Raw genomic sequence first — 20,536 nt, forward strand, 5'->3', positions numbered from 1 at the left:
TTGATTAACTGCATCAACTTTTAATAAGAGATTAAAATATCCAATCATGCAGTGTTTTATAAAACTTACAGGCCCTGTTTGGTAAATAATCAGCCTATCAGCCAATTTTGGCTTATTTGATCACTATTTGGTTAATAAGCTTTTTGTAACTCTAAAATACTAAAATTCAAAAGGCTACTCAAAGTAGCATTTTCAATTAGCTTTTTGAGAAAAAATTTATACAAAATAGCTATCAGCTAACAGCCAACCCAATCAGCCAAATACAAAATAGCTATCAGCTAACAGCCAACCCAATCAGCCAAGTTTTTACAATCAGTTAGGTCCTATTTGGTAAATGGCTGTTAGCTGATTGGGTTGGCTGTTTGGGTTAGAAGGTATGATTTTTTGATAACATTGGCTGATTGTCGAAAGTTGTTTAATAAATTAGCTGTTTGGTATAATTTTTTTTCTCAAAAAGCTAATTGAAAAGGCTACTTTGAGTAGCCTTTTGAATTTTAGCATTTTGGAGTTACAAAAAGCTTATTATTTTCCAACTACTAGTGGTCAAATAAGCCAAAAATTGGCTGATAGGCTGATTATTTACCAAACAGGGCCCTAATGTTATTAACAAATCATACCTTCTAACACAAACAGCCAACCCAATCAGCCAACAGCCATTTACCAAACAGGGCCATAATACATTTGTATAGAGGAATGCTTACAATATATAATACTCTCCGTATAGAAATAGACATTCATGTTTTGGATTAACAAATTACTTCAAGCCGCAAGCAAAGCAATTAATAATCACCACTGTAAAATGTAAATCATTGCAGAATCAACAAAAATAAATATTCCAATGGCAACTATGAAATCCGCTGTATAAAGATGATAGGAAAGCAACCATAATAAATAGAAGTACAGAAAAATAACCCGAAAATTTTTAGGAAAACTGGGATTAAGAAAGTGTGAAGTGCCTATTGAAAGTCTGGCTTCTCAGGGTAGGTGCAGCCAGATCTCTGGATTATGACATTTGCAGCATAAACACCGGCTCGAACACAGTCTGCAATGGGTTTTTCTTGGACCAAGTGTGAGAGGAACCCTCCAACAAATGCATCGCCTACACAAGTGCAAACCATACATGTTCAATCTATTCGTGTGTCGGGTTACAAGTCAATAAATTCCCTCATCAACTTCATTTATAAAGTAAAAAAGCATTTTACATCAAGCCAAACCATCACATAAATAGTTCATTGATTAGTAACATAGCATGATAACGACAAAAAAAAAAAAAAAAAACATGATTATTTCTTCTTCTTCCTTATGGGCTTTAATCATTCTAGTAGTGGATTTTGTTAGGATCAAGCGCTTACTACTACGCCAAAAGCTATAACTCGTAGAGAAGGCATAACTTTATTTCTTTATATCGTCACATTTTCGAGAGGCAGGGTGCTGAACTTGACCTTTCACTGGCCTCTGTCCAACAATCTCCCTAGCCATTGGACTTGGCCCTTTATCGGCCTCCGCCCAATAGATTTAATATATACTCCGTATTTGAAACTACCAGAAGCATCGCAGATCACATACCTGCACCATTGGTGTCAACAAGTTTCTCTTTTGGCAACTGTGTAACGGGGAACAGTTTTACTTTCCCATCTTCAGCCACAACAACAGGATCAGCACCCTGGGTGATTACAGTAATTCTCTTGTGCGTTCCAGATGCCTTGGGCCACTGGGAGATCTTCAGAGCTATTTCTTCGACATTGTCGGTCTGATCAATAAAAACAGTGCAAATGGGGAGATGGAGGAGAAAATTTAAACAGATGAAGAAAATATGATTCCAACAAACTATACCTCCCAACCATGAACTTTGGAGAAAGTTCTGGCTTCTGTCTCATTTCCAAAGACATAGTCCACATACCTGAACATCGTAAACAGCAACATTACATTAATATCTTGTCTACCTCTCAATGAGGTCTTACTTAAAGCAGTAAGGCATTGGACTTACGGAAAAGCTTTCTCCTGTACATCCTTGAAGAACTCACATATAAATGGTGCAGAAAGGTTCATCGTGAAAACCTGCATATATATGAAAATTTCATTGATTTTGTTCATCCTGAAGTAGCTGCAGAACAGCAAAAAAGAAACAAAAAACAAAAACAAAAAAACAAAAAAAACAAAAAAACAAAAAACAAAAAACAAACAACAAAAAACAAAGGGGTTACAACCCAAAGTCAAGTACCTTGTTTTTTGCAGCTGCATGCTCAGCAACGAGTTGAATGGATTCTGGGGAAACGGTGAGAAAGAATCCAGCAATGTAGTAGTACTTGGCCTTTTCAACTATAGACAAACGCATTAGCCTAATGCTTTTAATGATTAACTCAAACAATCTAGGAGTTGAATGACAGGAAAAATACCCAATGCCCAATTTTCTGGTTTTTTCAAGTGGTCCGACTTATAGCAATTTGCAGCTGACAAGTTGGCAACAAGTGACCTGCATGTGTAGTATATTCATGATCTTATTAATCCCATAGAAAGCAATAAGCATGTTAAGTAACACAAAACCCAGTCTATTATGATCCTAAATTTTACATTAAGAACAAGTGTATACTAATTTTTTTTTTGGTGCAAGTATGTTCTTTCATCTGTTTTATTTTAAAAAATAGAGGTTATTTGCAGAACCATTGTTGCAGCAACCAAGGTAAGGCAAGCAATGTATTAAGGACTGACCTTTCTCCATCCACCACACAAACAGCACAAGTACCTGTCGGAGTATTCTCATCCTCATAATAGTGAGCCTAACACATCCAATTCCCATCAAAAAGAACATAAATCATTATCAGTAATGTATTCCCTTTAATATTTTTTCTATATTCTAGTTAAACAACCCGAGCAAAGTGGAATAGATACATAGCATCAATAAGGCCACGGGCCGATGAAAATATGATAGTATGATTATTGAATGCACAAGTTTTAAGGATATAAATAGGCAGAAGAGTGAGAATATTTACATTAACACCAGCTTCTTTTGCATGCTTCTTCATTTCACCCCCAAATTTGTCCTTTCCAATGCAACCCATGTAACTGGTGGCACCAGGTTTTTGAAGCATCCACTGCAAATGCATTACCATATTCATGTTCAGGCTCTAATTTATATCACACCTCAAACAGTTCAAAATGAAATCGTTAATATACCTGAGCAACTCTGATCGAATTCTGAGTTGCACCTACAATGAAAGAATAATGAACATCTCATGTAAATAAAATCCACAAGCTTCTTTAACAAAGGACACAGACTGACAAAATGACAAGTCCACAAAGCTTCAAATATAGCATAATAGCAAAATTACCTCCAGCAATGTATTCAACAGAGTACTTGGATGACATTTCTTCATACCTGGTAGGGAGCACACAATTTTTATCAGCATTCACAAAATCTCTAAGACAGTCTATTCAAGAGAGTAAGGGCCTAGTAAAAATGGGAAAACCAACTAAACAAACAGCCTTAATACATACATAGGCAAGTGTTTTTCCTCTGCCAGAATTGCATTGTTCGACTTGATTTCATACCTGTCGGTGGAAAAAACAGTATCATCAACATTGATAACCTTTCAAAAAAAAAAACAACATTGGTAAAAAAAAAAAAAACAGTCAAAACTACACTAATCAAATCAAGATCAGCAGAGAGAGGGAGAGCAAGGTCATAAGAGCAAAACACACACCAGATTCAGATATATGCAAACAAAACACCATAAGATTCTGACAGATCTTGAACGTAAACAATACATCATACGATTCAGCTCTAGAACACACACAAAAGATACAATCTTTACATAAAATGAAGCTTGAAAAAGCACAATCCAATAAAGTGGGAATCGGAGATCGAAAGATCTGGGTGAAGGAGAGATTTTACTTGTTTAAGAAATCATTGTCGACAACTGAAGAAATATCGAGCAGTGGATTTCCCATCCCCAATAGAATTCCCTCGAACTCCATGCTTGATATCTTTCCCTGATTTTGCAGCCGCTATCGAAATTGGCCAAAGCTTGAAATGTGCCAAAAAGAATCTATAGTTGCATTTATATATAATTGCATGTCCTGCACTCTTGTCGTTGATGGTAATTGAGTGTACGGTTCAGATTTCAGATCTGAAATAGTAGTGGGTGCCCACCACCGAAACTGTGACAAAAGTGCTAATTTAGCTTTGGGTAAACTACCTAATACCTATATTACATAATAATACCATAAATTCCACTCATTTCACAACTCAATTCTAAATCTGATATTGGTTATTTTTGAAAAGTTTTGTCAATATTCACTTATTCTGTTTTTTTGTTTTAAATAATAACTACATTTTCAAATAATTAAATTGATGGAATAATGATTCTGAATCAATCACGATCAAATTCTATCACTTTAGTCTCATCTAGTGGCATCAGGTAGCAATCCAAAAGTAACTAAATAACTAATCATGGAGCAATTCATAAGTAACAATATGCAAGAATAATAAATGAACTAACCCGACTTGACAAAGAGTATATGGCTAAGGATGTTACAAAAATGTCATGAAATAATTCAGGAATGACCATAAGAGCATCTCCCATGGATGAGTTTTTCTTTTGTTTTTTTTTCTTTTTAAATTACTCTTCTCTTTTTCTTCAAGTCTTTTTGTTGGCTCATTTGTCAAGTGTCCAAAACTTGTATGAGAGCGTCTCACGGATTGGGTCAAGTCAACATGAAATGTAATACTTATACTAACAAATATAATACTAAATGTTTCCAAAAATATATATATATATATATATATATATATATATATATATATATATATATATATATATATATAATACTAAATCTTTACCAAAAAATATATATATAATACTAAATCAAGAATAAAATGTTTATTACTTATATGAAAAAAAAATATAATACTTTTGAAGAAAAATGTAATATTTTTATATTTTTCATAAAAGTATAACATTTTCTTTTATAAGTGCAACATTACTCATAAGGGAAAAATATAATACTTTAAAAAAAAGTAATACTTTTACATCAAAATATAAAATTATTACATTTGTTTTCAAAAGTATTTCATTTTATCTTATAAGTTTATTTCTTATTTAATATTACATTTGGTAGTATAAGTATTACATTTGCATATTAATCCGACTTGATCCGTCTATCGGATACTCACACATGCCTCTCGCCTATATATATGTAGGCACATTCGTGTGAGAACCACTCTAAAAGAGAATTAGAAACCAATCAAAACTATCCATTAGAAAGATCTGACGGATATGAAGCAATTAGAGAAAAAACGCAATGCCATTTTTTAAACAAACTCTCATTATAAAGTGCAACTAGTAACACTGTAAGTTGCAACATTCAACGCTACAAAGTGAAATTAAGCAAAGCTACAAAGTGAATGTGTTGAAAAATGCGATGACACTTTTGTTAATAACTTTAAAGTTAGGCAAAAACTTGTATGAGACCGTCTCACCATGAGACGGTCGGGTCGGGTCGGGTCAAGATGCAAGTGTGTCACTTATATGAACAAATGTCCTACTTATATGCTCAAATGTAATACTAATCAGGAATAAAATTTTTGTTACTTATAAGGGTAAATGTAATACTTTTAAGGGAAAATACAATACTTTTATATTTCGATATAAAAGTATTACATTTTTCCTCAAAAGTATTATATTTGCCCTTATAAGTAAGGATCACTTGTCAACATTACTTATTATGAAAAATGTATTACTTTTTCACTTGTCAACATTACTTATTATGAAAAATGTATTACTTTTTTACTTGTCAACATTACTTATTATGAAAAATGTATTACTTTTTTTCTTATAAGTAACAAAAATTGTATTCTTGATTAGTGTTATATTTGAGCACATAAGTATGACATTTGCACATATAAGTATGACATTTGCATGGTGTTTTGACGCGACTCGACCCGTCTCACAAATAAGGATCCGTGAGACGGTTTCACACAAGTGTGGCCCTTAAAGTTAAAGTGAAACTATTAGAATGCAACAAAGATACAAAGTGTATATGTTCACTGCACTTACACATATGAGGGGTGCACTTTATGGTGTTGTTAGTTACATTCTAGTATTTTAATTGCAAGTCAAAGTTAAATCCTTCCTTTTATACGGGAGGTGGTGGGTTCGAGCCTCAGTGGAGGCAATATATACTCTTGTGCGTCAATAGGTTGAGAAAGTAGTTATGAACAGATACTGCATTCTAATAGAGTTAGTAGTATTAAAAAAAAAATGCAAGTCAAAGTTACTGTTAAAATGTCATCATGTTTTTTGACTTTTTTTCATGGCTCTTTGCTTTAAAGCAAGCTATAGATCTTCCCAAATTGATAATTCTGAGTTGTTTCTAGTTCACTCATATGGTAATGTAATGTAAGTACATGTAATCAAACTCAATAGAAATTAAAATAAAGTGGTAAACAATCACTTGTCATTTATCTTTACCAGTGAAGAAAAGAACATACAAACATAGTTATAGAGAGCCATCCCACAAACATTACAATACTTTTACCCACAGAGAGCACATGTTGGAGGATAGCTCCCAACACCCAAAAATAAAAAATAAAAATTGAAAACCAATTGGAAAGCATACTTAACAGATAGGAAGAGGAGCCCCATCCCAGCTCTTGAGGCACTCCAACAATGGATCAATGATCCCTCCATCACACACAGCTGTGAACACCTTATCACACACTTCTCCCGGCGACTTGACCTTCTCTCCGGTCAGCATCTCCGTCCCGAGTTCTTCGCGGACAAACTTGTACAGAGGATAAGACCTGCACTCGCTAATTCTGTTGGGAATTGCAGGATTTCCGTTCTCAATGGCTGATCTTGCTCCCTCCACTTCTTTGGGCAGGACTGCCTTGAGTTCGTCTTCGAAAGCTGCAATCTTTTGGAAGATTGATGTGCTCACATTCTTCTCGTGCTCGCCGTTCTGCAGGGCGTGATCTACAAGGACTTGCCTGAGCTTTTGAAACAATGGGTAGTTTGCGCTGCAGGGATCATCGGCGTAGGCGAAAACGTATTCACGGTCCACTACTCTGAGCAAGTCTTTTTCGCAGAATCTTGATGGGTGGAGTTCTCCATTGACGCCCATTGTGAGAGTCCTCTTGGCCACCTGGCTGACCGTGTTCTTCACTGCGTTCTTCAAATTCTCCTCCAGGTGCCTCAGATCAATTGCCTGGCAGAGCGCCACTAGATAAGTGGAGGACATGAGTTTCAACACATCAACAGCTTCAGCTGTCTTTCTTGCAGAGATCAAACCTAGGGAGTTCACATCTTGGTTGTGCTGCTCGGCGCTCTGGACGTGATTGGTGACGGGATTAGCCAAGAATTGAAGCTCGGAACAGTATGAAGCCATGGCGATTTCAGCGCCCTTGAATCCATAATCCAGACTTGGGTTCCTCCCGGCGGTGAGATTGGACGGCAATCCGTTGTTGTAATAGTCGTTAACAAGCTCAGAGAATTGCGCGAAGATGAGTTTTCCGATGGAGGCAAGGGCTAATCTAGAATTGTCCATGGACACACCAATTGGGGTACCTTGGAAATTGCCGCCGTGTAAGGCCTTGTTTCTAGAAACGTCGATCAAAGGGTTGTCGTTGACAGAGTTGATTTCCCTCTCAATCATTTTGGTTGCTTGTCTTATGACTTCAATCTGAGGGCCAAGCCACTGGGGAGATGTTCTCAGAGCATAACGATCTTGTTTGGGTTTCTGCAACGGATCCATTTCGTGCAGCTTCTGTGCAGCCTTCATGTAATAGCTTCCATCCAAAATATGTTCCATTATAGCAGCAGCCTCAATTTGACCAGGATGATGCTTCAACTTATGAGTCAAATGGTCGGTAAACTCAGGCTTCCCATTCATCACCTCAGCGAAAATTGCAGACAAAACCTCAGACAACACCGCAAGAACATTAGCCTCAAAGAGTACCATAGACGCCATGCCAGAACCCACAGCGGTGCCATTCACAAGTGCAAGCCCTTCCTTAGGCTGCAACTCGAAGAACCCACCGTTGACTCCGGCGAGTTTGAACGCCTCCTCCGCGGTGAGGGCCTCACCGTTGGGTCCAACCGCCTTGGAATTAGGGCGGCCGGTGAGCAATCCGGCGATGTAGGATAAAGGCACAAGGTCACCGGAGGCGGTGATGGTGCCACGGAGAGGCAGACACGGAGTGATATTATGGTTGAGCAATTTAGTAATGGCTTCCAGGATCTCAAATCTGATCCCGGAGTATCCTTGAAGAAGGGTGTTGATCCTCACAAGCATAGCTGCCCTTGTAGCTGAGTGAGGTAGTGTGTGGCTTGCCCCTGTTCCAGTCCCAAAAATTCCAGCATTCAAGAACCTGCAATCCATATAAAGATTCTAATTAATTTGTTTTATATAATGCTACTTTGAAATGGAGTTTAGTATATGGTCAATTATAAAAGTATAAAGAAGTTTAGTTTTTATTACCTGATGAGCTCCTGCTGAAGAGCATGGCCGTTCTTGGTTCTCCGGTGAGAGGTGGCGCCGAAGCCGGTGGTGACGCCGTAGCTATCGGTGCCATTGTTCATACTGTTCATAACCCAGTCACTGCTGGCTTTCACGCCGGGGCGGGCAGCCTCGGAGAGCTCCACTTTGACGGCATTATCACGGGCGGCGATAGCGGCGACCTGAGCGACGGTGAGGGTCTGGCCTCCGATCTTCACGGCGGGGTTCCTGAACTCCGCCACCATGCGCTTCACTTCATCCAAGTGGCTGCCCTTCAATGAGTCAGCCGCCATTTCCCAGTTCAGCGGATCAACCTTAATGCAGAAATCATTGGTGTGGCCGTTTGCAATTGCGCCCTCCATTGTTGAGTTGAGAGAGAGGAGTGAAATTGAGATGATCCGAAGAACAGGGGGGAGAGAAGAGGTTGGATTAGTAAGATTGTGAGATGGTTGTTGAGGATGTCTGGTAAGAGGATCCTGAGAGAAGTGGTAGCTGAGGAGAGGATATATATAGGGGGAAATGAAGCTACAGGGATTTTTGGTAGGTGGGTTTAGACTGTTAGAGGGAGAGGGAGAGAGGACTCAAAAGATATTGGTAGGCGTGGTAGACTCTTCAAAATTGGGGGTTGGTGGAAGATTAATCACCGCCCTAGATTTGAATGGTTCAGATTGCCAGGCATGTAACATGGATTTATTATTTTTAGTTGTTTGGTTTATAACCCTTTTTTTTTTGCCAAAGGCTTTGTGGTAAGCGGCATGAAGTGATTCTTCCAAGTGGGAGGTGGGCTTCAGTAGGTTGAGAAAGTATATGGACAGATACTACATGTAACAAGGTCAATAGCATTAAAAAAAAAAAAACCCTTTTTTTTTCTTTTGCCACCTAATGATCTCGTACATCTCATTCCTATGTAAATCACAAACCTCATGCACGGGGTTTATTGAGTATATCTCATTTATAAGTACAAGAATCATATCTCACTCAGTCATCCTTTAGGCTTTTCAAGACAAATTTGTACTTTTTTTTGAGTGACTTAGAAAATCCGCAACTACTATACGAAAGTGCACATGGAGTAAATCTTATATTGTGACTTTTGCTTGCAAAAAAAGACTATAATGAAGTAAAGCAACTTAAAGTTACTCATAACAACTGCCCAAGCCAAAATTATTAATAGATCGCTATCTGTAAGAGTTGAATTTGTAACTTTTTTTTTTAATCTTTTGATAGGAATGTTGTTTTGTCTTTTTAAAAAAAATACTCGTCGAAATGTTGTTGGAATCAGCCTAAATAGCCAAATAGAGGCAGCGGTAAAGCTGGACTTTGAGAAAAAATTGAAATTTCACGTCATGTATGATGTATTTATTATTTGCCAGGCATGTAACATGGATTTATTATTATTGTTATTATTATTATTATTTTTTTTTTTGCAAACTGGATTTATTATTTTTAGTTGTTTGGTTTTATAACCCCCCTTTTTTTTTTCTTTTGCCACCTAATGATCTCGTAAATCTCATTCCTATGTAAATTATACTTGGAGACCTTATGCAGTGAGTTCATGAGTAAATCTCATTTATAGGTACGAGAATCATATCTCACTCACTTAGTCACCTTTAGGCTTTTCAAGACAAACTTTTATTTCATCTTTTTTTTTTTTTTGAGTGACAAGAAAAATTCGCAATTACTATTCGAAAGTGCGCACGGAATGAATCTCACCTTGTAACTTTTGCTTGCAAAAAGGACTATAATGGAGTAAAGCAATCTAAAGTTACTCATAATTGACTTACTCGGTTGCCTAAGCCAAAAATGTTAATAGATCGTTATCCGTAGAGTTGAATTTGTAACTTTTTTATTTTTTTTTTAATCTTTTGATAGGAATGTTGTTTTTTCTTTAAAAAAAACTACTCGTCGAAATGTTGTTGGAATCAGCCTAAATAGCCAAATAGAGGCGGCGGTAAAGCTGGACTTTGAGAAAAAATTGAAATTTCACGTCATGTATTTAAGCATTTTATATGAGAATGTTATGTTATGTCCTTAATTTGATTTTTGGAAATATAAAATTTTGAGAATTGTTACGCAATAAAAAGAAGGAAAAATTTACAAAATTGTGTTTTATAAAATCATTTCATTTACAAAGTTGTACTTTAGAGGTGGTACTTATCACCCTTTGTACCTTTAACAAAATATTCCGTGTAATTCACGGCATTATAAAAATGTTCAATATATACATAATTCAAGAAAATGAAAAACTAGTAGTGGTCCCGAATGATAGCAGTGGTCCCAAACAATTGTAGTGGTCATTATGGTCAAGCGGCAACTGTGTTTCTTACAAATGAAAGATCACATGTCTGAACACTAATAAAGACATTGACTCAATACTATATTGTAGCAGATTTAATAGTACTAAAAAAAAAAAAGTTATGGTCCCATATTACCGTGCCAAATAGGCCACACCACCAACACATATACTCATACATTTATAATATTGATGAAAATACCTACTTCATATACGAGGACAACTAAGATCCATAAACAATAGCATGTATAGTATATACCAAACGCACGCGCCAATAGCATGTATCTACCTCAATTTAGGTAGGCTATGAAGACCAACCTCAACTTGAGAATGACAGAAGATTATTGGTTGAGAATTAATTTGAGTTTTAAAACAACGAACTATATAGTATATATATAATTTTTTTTTAAAAATGAATATCAAATATGAACACTTGTTTTATTCTCTTTTGTTGTTTTATTTATAATTGATTTAAAATAGAATTAATTCTTTAAAAACATATGCAATCTATTCAATTTAATATGTCTAATTTGATTTAACAAAAATCAACTTAATAGCCAAATACTTTGTGGTTGAGCGGCATAATTGTACCTCTCTCAAATAGGATGTTACAGGTTTGAGAGTTAGTAGTACTAAAAAAATCAATTTAATTAACAAGTATAAATTTTAATATTTTAAAATTAATTAATTTACTATTAATGAATAAAATGTATAAATAAATAAAATATGGAGTATATTAAACTTTTATTTTAAAATAATAAATTAAAAATAAAACTAAAAACGATTAACTTGACATTCAAATAATACCAACAATGAGTATAATGCGATGTAAGCGTACCATAAGATATATAAGAAATTCTACAATACCAAATGATAAAGCTAAGATACAACTACTAAAAATAAAAAGGAATTATAATATTTTTTTTGAGTACTACTAACACAAAGAGTCTTTACCAAAAAAAAAGAAAAAAAAAATAAACACAAAGAGTCAATATCGCCCGCCTCCGCTACTAAGGCTCGAACCCACCCACTTCCTTTCATATGGAAATGCAATTAGGTATCACTAGACCACAAGGTTTTAACATAATTATAATATTCTTAATATACTAAAAATATTGATATTCTTTTTTAAATTTCTTTATAATAGTCGACATCTTAAGAATTTTGCTAAATGTAATTTCTCTTTTACTTATTTTACATGTTTTGTTTATTATTCATTAATTATCTTTTTTTAATCATTAAATTATTTCTTATCATTTTTAATTTGTATTTTTTGGGTGTGTAATAGTAATAATAAGTTTTATTTATTTATTTTTTAAAATATATAAATTTGATATATTAGTATAAAATTAAACATTAAAAAGAGAATTTTAAATTACGAGTATTGGTAGGAATGATCATGGTTCGATTCGATCTAGGTCAAACATAACCGTGCATGGTAGAAACTGAACTAGAATCATACGGACGATTTCAAATTCTGATTTATGAGAAAGTCAATGACTCTTGAAAATATATAATAAAAGAGAAGGTAAGAGAACTATATAGGTGCTAAAGACCTTGTGGTCTAGTAGCACTTGGTGTCCCAATTTACACTCTCACATGGATGATGGGAGTGAGTTCGAGCGTCGATGGAAGCAATTGTTGTCAAATTTGAATTATTTTAAAAATAAAAAATATAATTTACAAAAAAAAAAAAAAAAAAGAAGCTTGATTCTAATTCACGGTTCAAATCGAAATTGTCAATTTCGAACCCTTCCTAAAAGATTCCAATTTGTTATATATTTTTCATAAAAGTGAATCAGTGATTCAAAACTGAAATCCAACTGCGATGTCGATCATGCCTGTATTGATTTAGATCACGAGTCCCGAGTTGAATATATCATTTTTTATTACAGAGTATTATATATGAAATGCAAATCATGGAAATCACGTGTCTTAAAAACAATGCCATCTTCGTTGTCACCTTTAGAAAAGGTATTTTATAGATTCACGGACATATACCCGCGTATTCTAATTTCGTAAACGATTATTCGGATTGTTCCTATATTTTTCTTTTAAAATTTTCTTTTAATTTAGCTTTTATTGGTTGTGGAGTTTAACACCACTATGTAATATGTATTCACAAATGTGCTAACATGTGTTTCGAAAATTCACCAGGGTGTTGTACATTTACAAATACATCACACCTTAGTGCATTTCTGAACACGTGCAGAACCAATCCTAAGCAAGGGTGAACTGGGCAATTGCCTAGGACTCATCCATATATATATATATATATATATATATATATATATATATATATATAGTGTTATAATTATATTAAAAAAAATTAAGAATAGATGGAAGCTTAATTGATGTATATATATATATATATATATATATATATATATATATATATATATATATATAGTGTTATAATTATATTAAAAAAAATTAAGAATAGATGGAAGCTTAATTGATGTGGAACTGTAGGGAAGTGAATTTTGTCGCATTTTGACACCCCGAGGTCCAAGGAGGGCAAATTAATTTCATGGGACCAGGGTCTACCACTCTACCTTGCATTGTAGAGTCTAGTTCAAAATAATATTCAAATTATGTGTCAAGAGTAGTTGAGATATTTTATAGATGTAGTTAACTATTTAAGTATTTATATACATGTAAATAAATTGAAAGCATATAACATGTTAGTTACAGACACATAAAATGGTAATTGCGGGTACATAATATGTATGTTAACTGCATACACATAATATGACTGTGAACATAATATGTGTCTACAGCTAATATATATTTAATACCTTCAGTTAACGATTTATTTGTCTGCAGTTACCATTGTATGCGTATGTAGTTAATATGCTATGTGTCTTTAATTTATTTACAGACACATAAACGATTAACTACAAATACATAATATATCAACTGCAGTTTGCAGACATAATTTTTGGACCAAGGTGATGGACCATGGTAACAATTGGTCCATAGAGAGTATCAAGGCAAATTATGCTATGGACACGGGTCCACCTTGCAAGATGGACCCAGGTCCATATTCACAATTTTAGAATTTTATATTCAAAATTACATTACTTAATATTCACAATATTTGAATTCTATATTCACAATTTTGTTATATAGATTCAAAAATTGTGTTATACGGTTGAATATAGAATTATGAAATTGTAACTATAGAGTTATGAAATTGTAACTATAGAGTTATGAAATTGTAAACATAGAGTTCTGTAATTGTGAATATAGAGTTCAAAAATCATGAATATATAGTTAAAAAATTGTGAACATAGAGTTTAAAAACTGCTAACAGTTCCAAAATTATGAACATAGAGTACTAAAATTGTGAACATGAACATGAGTCCACATTGCAAGGTAAATTTGGAACTATAGCATAACAACCTGAGTATCAACGGCATGGTGGTTGTTAAGGAACTTTCCTAAAAAAAATATGACGCCCATTGACAAAATCTTAACTGAAGAAAATCCACTAACTAAGACAATTGACTCACATTTTTAATTTTATATTTTTCAATAAAATAAAAAGAAAAGAATAGTAATTAATACTCTCTACAGAAAAGATCCAGCCAACTACCTTCAGCTAGTGTGCTTCCGAGCAACCTCATGCATCTATTCCACCAAACAAATAGTTATGCATTATTGGTGTATTAAAGTGAGTCCACACATCAAATAGCATTTGATAATTTCCCATCATTTTCCATTTACTATAACTTTTTTGCAAAGTGGTGATGACTTGACCCAGAAATCAAAGTATATATTCAACAGTCAACACATGCAATGCATCTTTTCCCACCACTTCAATATAATTAACCACTTTGAACATAAGTCCTCAATAGCTTCCTTCTATCTAATTTACTTTTATTTGTTTCTTTCATCCACTTTCTATATTCCTATCCTTAATTTCACTATATTTATCCATTCAATCAAGCACTAGCAAACTTCCTCCATTCATTGATATATTTGAAGAATTTTTTGTTTGGTAATATAACAAAAGGAAGAAGCAGATTAGATGAAACTAAACTCAGCTATATGACTCTAATTAAGCCCTTCGAGTGGGACATCAATGTCTTATTAGGAGGTGATTAAGGTATACATATCAGAGAGGTGAAACATTCTTGATTATTCAAGTTAGAGATTACATCCTCAATTGAATCAAGTAAGCCTTTATCCTTATTCTTATTTTAATTAATTAAAAATTCATGATCATGAACATTGTTTAGTTGATTGATTTGATTTACATGCGATTCATTGTTAATATTGCTTCCGCATTCAAGTTATAAGCGCATAAAGGATTTAATTAACATTTGATATCAGAACAATGTTAATTAAATCCTTTATGCACTTATAACTTGAATGCAGAAGCACAATTAACATTGAATCGCTTGTAAATCAAATCAATCAACCAAAATGTTCATGATCATGAATTTTTAATTAAAATAAAAATAAGGATAAAGGCTTACTTGATTCCATTGAGGATGTAATCTCTAACTTGAATAATCAAGAATGTCTCCCTTAAATCACCTCCTGATCCGGAGACTGGAAAACTTAGAGATCATAAACCTTATGATCCCTAGAGTTTTCTTGGGTATTTATAAATGTGATGAAAAAACACTCTTTCAAAAGGAATGGAAAACCTCATTTTAGGAATAGAAATCCTTTAGGAATGTGAAATCTTTTTAGGAAAATTCATAACCTTTTTTACATTATACATTTTTAACCCTTATATACATTTTTAACAGAAGTATCTCTTCACTCTCTCTCCTACCCTCTCTTTCTTTCAACTAGGCTAAATACTATTTCAAAAACCACCCATTTTTCACTGATATAGATGTTCTAAGTATCTTTCGCAAGTGCAAAGCTGAGCAAAGCTAAGTACCTTTTGCAGGTGATAAATTAAGCGCCGTACCTACGATGCTTTTGCCCAAGGCAAATCAAAAGTCGCCATTAAGTGCTTAATTAAGCACTTTAATTAGTGCTTAATGGCACTATTACAATGCTTAATTAGCACTTAAATTAGCATATTTTAGTGCTAATTCCTCTTGCATTCTCCGAATTTGCTACACAATTAGCAATACAAATTTTACTTCTCTCAGATAGGTTCACTTTAAGAATCAATTTCTCATTCACTTATTATCCATTTTGAGCGTACAATATATCAATATCTTCGTCTCATTACGAAGGACTCGGGTCCACCTTGACCCGACCCAAATCGAAAGTGGATTCCACAAATATTTGTACTACAAAATAGCCACTAAAAAAGTCATTTTAATTAAAAATTCCAACAACCACAAGGTTCTAAGTTTATTTTCTGTAGGAGTTGCTTAGACTGATTTATTTCATTGACTCATCGTGCTCATTTATTAGTTAGAGGGGCAACAAAGACATTTTTGTAAATAAAAGATACCAATTTTTACTTAGGGTGTGTTTGGTTCGCACATGGGAATCGGAATCGACATGGGTATCAAATACTTGATAAGGGTAATGGGTTTTTGTGAACGTATTTAGCATGTTTGGTAGTTGGGTGTAATGAGATTGATTATTAATAGTTGGGGAAGAAATGAGAAAGGGAAATGAAACCTTATTTAATAAGGGTATGAGTTTTCTCATTAACGGGGTATTCCAAACCCATAATAGCATTCTCAAAACCTATCAACCAAACATTAGTAATCACTTTCATACACATTCTTTATGCCTAAACCCACCAACCAAACACACCCTTAATTCAAGCTATCATGATGTCTAGGATCATTGTGGCGAATTGCTAGCCTCACTTCTTTAATGATTTTGACACAAACACACATAATGATGAATGTTTTTTTTTTTTTAAAATAATAAATAAATAAATGCGTACCTACCATTTTATAATAATGGAATTATAATCTTTTTAAAGTTATTAATATGCCAAACCAGTTTTTTTTGAAAACCAAAACACCAGAACATTTATGCCAAACCAATTAGTTACAATTATTTATGCACATATAATTTTTTATTTGAATACTATTGACCCTGTTACATGTAGTATCTGTCCATATACTTTCTCAATCTATTGAAGCCCAACAAAGTCAACATTGCCCTCACTGAGGCTCAAACCCATGACCTCCCACTAGGGAGAATCACTTCATGCCGCTTGACCACAAGACCTTTGGCATTTATGCACATATAATAACAACCACAAATTAAACAATTGTTTGATCCTCAAACTTGAAAGTCTGATCTTGTCTTGAAGATTGGTGAACAACATAAATAGTAGGATGTGCCTCAACAGATTTATATGTCCCCAAATGTTTGTACATTAGTACAACGGCTAGCAAAGTAAAATTTCTCAATATTATTTTGGATCAGTTAACCAATTAAACTGTGCATTGAAAAATATCTTTTTATTTGCTCCCAAAAGGTTTAATCCCCAACCTTAAAGGCGCACAAGAACCCCCCTCTACCGCTGGTGATCATCGATCTCTGATCTTTACTCCCAAACTTCACCCCTGTGACCAATTGAGTTGTCTATGGGGACAAAAAAAAATCTTTTTATTGATGAACAAGTAGTAGGAGGTTATCCAAAATTAAAGAAGATGAAGTGTCTATTAAGAATTACCCGCTGGTAAATATGACCAACACTATCTATTAACCTAGATGATCACATCAAAAAGACAATTACAACATTTATCTTTAATTTAACATGACAAGACCCTTTGTTGACAATCAATAGTTAGCTGTTAGCGGATTATATTGGTGAGATGATACTAGAGGTTTGCTAAGGTGAAGATTATATTTGTCACACACATACTCGTGACCAGTAACTTTATAACAATAATACAATTCGATTTGATACATATATATTTTTACATTGATTAGTTATTTATTTATTTTAGTGATAACTGTTTTTTTACTCAACAAATATATGCTATGACGGAAGAATATAATTTTGTGAAATAAGTAAGTTGAATTTTCCAAAGTAATATAGAAAAACTCCAACACTACCTAACCATATTTAAGGTACGTGAGAGATGATTGGCTTAACTAAGAATAATAAATTCAATGAAGTAATGGTTGTTTCATTATTTCTGCACCATTCCCACCAAGTACTATTACAACAACTCCCCCCAACAAACACAAACGTTTTTTTGAAAACAACACAAACGTTAAATAGGGACAAATTAAAAGTAAAGTAATTATTTGCTGAGATGAGGTTGTTAGTTCTTGGTGGTTGTTACTTGCAAAGATCACTACGCAATGAAACAACAACTACATTTTTGTTATAGGCTGACTGTATTACCCATTCTTGTTCTTGCCTTGTGTGAACTGGTACATGCACTATATATTAATGGAGGAAGCTTAATTTCCCCAAAGTGATTAAGACATGCAATGCCTATAGACTTAGGTAGGTAAACAATGTGATTCATATAAGAAGATTGGCAAATTAGGTCCACACAGCTGTGTGGACCACGGTCCAAAACGACATCGTTTTGATTTTTTTAAAAAAATTATTGTTTCGCACTCGTGTTAGAATAATAAATATTGATCTGGGGTAAGACAATGTATTTTATGTGTTAGAATAATGTATTTTATGAGTTAAAATAATGTACTTTACGTGTTTTTGGAATGTGGTCTATATAGCCGTGTAGATCATGATCCATGCAATAATGATTGAATAAGATTAGGGCAACACAAAAACTTGTGTATGACCGTTTTATGTGAAACATGTATTATTTTTTAATAGTAAAAACGTGGAGTAATACTTTTTATAAAATTATAACAAAAAGTATAAAATAAATCAAATATACCATTGAACTTTTTATGAAAAATAATTAGGTCTTCAAACTTTAAAAAGTTACAATTAAACAAATCAACTTATAAAAATATAAATATAAGTATCAAATTTATATAGGATTCTCTCTCCGAGATGGCCTCACCGGCGGCGACCGCTCAGCCGCCGGAGGTTCAAGACCTACTCGAAAGGAACACTAAGAAGACGAAAAGAGACAGGAAATCAATGGAAGCTGCTGCGTTGTTGCCCTCCGTAGGAATCATCCAAGAAACGCCCCTCTCAACTGGGCTAAAATCACCGGATTCGTCCCAATGGCGGACTCCGGTTGAGACACCCAATCAAGCGTGGGGCCAGAAACTGCAGAGCGATTCAGCTAAGAAGGAAATAGTGTCTGAAGATGACGAAATGGATGAAGCCAAGAAAGATCCGAATTACCCAGTGATTCTGGTTACCAAAGAGGAAAAAGAAAGACTGCGAAGGCCATGGCGACGCTCCCTAATCATAAAAGTCCTCGGAAGGAGAGTGAGCTATTCATACCTGCTGCAGAGACTCCAGCGAATGTGGAAAACAGATGCAAACTTCGAACTCATCGCCCTCCATTCTGACTACTTCTTGGCTAAATTTGAGTCGCTTAGAGACTATGAGTATGCCAAATATGATGGTCCTTGGATCATACTGGATCATTACTTAGTTGTTCAAGAATGGGAACCCAACTTCAACCCCAGGCGCAATAAGACAGACAAACTACTGGTATGGGTTAGATTTCCGGCATTACCGATTGAATACTTTGAGGAGGAATTCTTGATGAAGATTGGAAGAGAGATAGGTCGTCCGATCAAAGTTGATACTACTACAAGCCTGACTTCTATAGGAAAATTCGCAAGGTTATGTGTTGAAGTGGATATGACTAAACCACTGTTGTCGAAATTCACTCTAAATGAAGAGGTATGGCCGATCGAATACGAAGGTATTCATCTCGTTTGCTTTAATTGCGGCATGTATGGTCATAAGCAAGGACAATGTGGGGATGAGATGACTGAAGGTCGTAACACAGAGGAGGCAATGTCGATGGGTGAGCAGGAAAATCATCCCCCCGCTGAAACTGCTCGAAAAGATTTTCCACCAGTCAAAGAACCAAAGCAAGATTATAAAGAGAACTTTGGGTCTTGGATGTTGGTTGCAAGAAAGGGAAGAAGTGTTCAGCGGAGAGGAGGGTTGGTTGCAAGAAAGGGAAGAAGTGTTCAGCGGAGAGGAGGTATTCAGCCATCTGCTGGACACCGTAATACAGGTTCACACCAAGCCACACCAAACAATGGGGTATCGAGTCATCCGGAGACTAGCTCACGATTTGCAATACTGGACGAGTTACAGGAGGAAGTGACTGGCATTCCCCATATTGCCACTGACAAATCCAAGACAAACGTGAATGCTAGTTCATCCCTCCCGAGAATTCGTACCAACCATCATCCCTAGAGGGTGACAAACCAGTGGCAAAGGAATGTGTCTCCGAATTTCAACCCACATTTGGAGCATACAAGACAATACAAGTCGGCTGGTCGTGGGATATCTAGGGGCAGAGGCGGTCGCGGGGATGCTCCAAGGCGAGCCACTGCCGAATCCGAACATACTGTGGTTAGGGGTTCAAACCGAGGTAAACAGATCATGAGTACAGTGGTCTACCACTCAAATGATGTACCAGAGTCCTCTCACATAGCAGAACTTGAATATGGGTACAAGGAGGATCCACCTGATATTGCTAGAACTTTCACTAGCACAGTTGTTCCCTATGACGACGATATGGCTGATATTGAGCAATAGAATGGCACTGCTGGCCATGAGGCAGATAGCTGCATGCGCCATTAGGCGCTTTTCTCTTCTTTCTTTTTCTTATATCCATGATTTGCATGAAATTGTCAAAAAAAAAAAATTTTGTCTCCTAGCTAAATGTTAGGTGCTGATGT

The 20,536-nt window shown here is 34.9% G+C and overlaps 2 protein-coding genes across 2 annotated transcripts; both read right to left on the bottom strand.

The window, feature by feature from the left end:
• Positions 1–721: 721 nt before the first annotated feature.
• LOC116028336 (adenosine kinase 2-like) lies at positions 722–4,030 on the bottom strand. Its single transcript, XM_031270019.1, has 12 exons — positions 3,893–4,030; positions 3,496–3,549; positions 3,330–3,376; positions 3,175–3,206; positions 2,991–3,092; positions 2,710–2,777; positions 2,397–2,473; positions 2,222–2,319; positions 1,988–2,058; positions 1,834–1,900; positions 1,567–1,750; positions 722–1,099 (listed from the first exon to the last, which is right to left on the bottom strand). The coding sequence occupies exons 1-12, from the start codon at positions 3,973–3,975 to the stop codon at positions 957–959; spliced, it is 1,026 nt and encodes a 341-aa protein (XP_031125879.1). The 5' UTR covers positions 3,976–4,030; the 3' UTR covers positions 722–956.
• Positions 4,031–6,428: 2,398 nt separating this feature from the next.
• On the bottom strand, positions 6,429–8,858 carry LOC116028538 (phenylalanine ammonia-lyase). Its single transcript, XM_031270271.1, has 2 exons — positions 8,479–8,858; positions 6,429–8,368 (listed from the first exon to the last, which is right to left on the bottom strand). The coding sequence occupies exons 1-2, from the start codon at positions 8,856–8,858 to the stop codon at positions 6,619–6,621; spliced, it is 2,130 nt and encodes a 709-aa protein (XP_031126131.1). The 3' UTR covers positions 6,429–6,618.
• Positions 8,859–20,536: the final 11,678 nt, after the last annotated feature.

Source organism: Ipomoea triloba, chromosome 9, assembly GCF_003576645.1.
Source record: "Ipomoea triloba cultivar NCNSP0323 chromosome 9, ASM357664v1".
NCBI lineage: Eukaryota > Viridiplantae > Streptophyta > Magnoliopsida > Solanales > Convolvulaceae > Ipomoea > Ipomoea triloba.

What these genes read in the sequence shown, in the direction of transcription:
- LOC116028336 (XM_031270019.1), bottom strand. Translation starts at nt 3,975, where the DNA reads ATGGAGTTCGAGGGAATTCTATTGGGGATGGGAAATCCACTGCTCGAT. An exon ending in CAAAAGAAGCTGGTGTTAAT is followed by an intron (nt 2,778 to 2,990) that starts GTAAATATTCTC and finishes TGGATGTGTTAG; the next exon opens with GCTCACTATTATGAGGATGA. An exon ending in ATGCAGCTGCAAAAAACAAG is followed by an intron (nt 2,059 to 2,221) that starts GTACTTGACTTT and finishes ATATATATGCAG; the next exon opens with GTTTTCACGATGAACCTTTC.
- LOC116028538 (XM_031270271.1), bottom strand. Translation starts at nt 8,858, where the DNA reads ATGGAGGGCGCAATTGCAAACGGCCACACCAATGATTTCTGCATTAAG. An exon ending in CTTCAGCAGGAGCTCATCAG is followed by an intron (nt 8,369 to 8,478) that starts GTAATAAAAACT and finishes TATGGATTGCAG; the next exon opens with GTTCTTGAATGCTGGAATTT.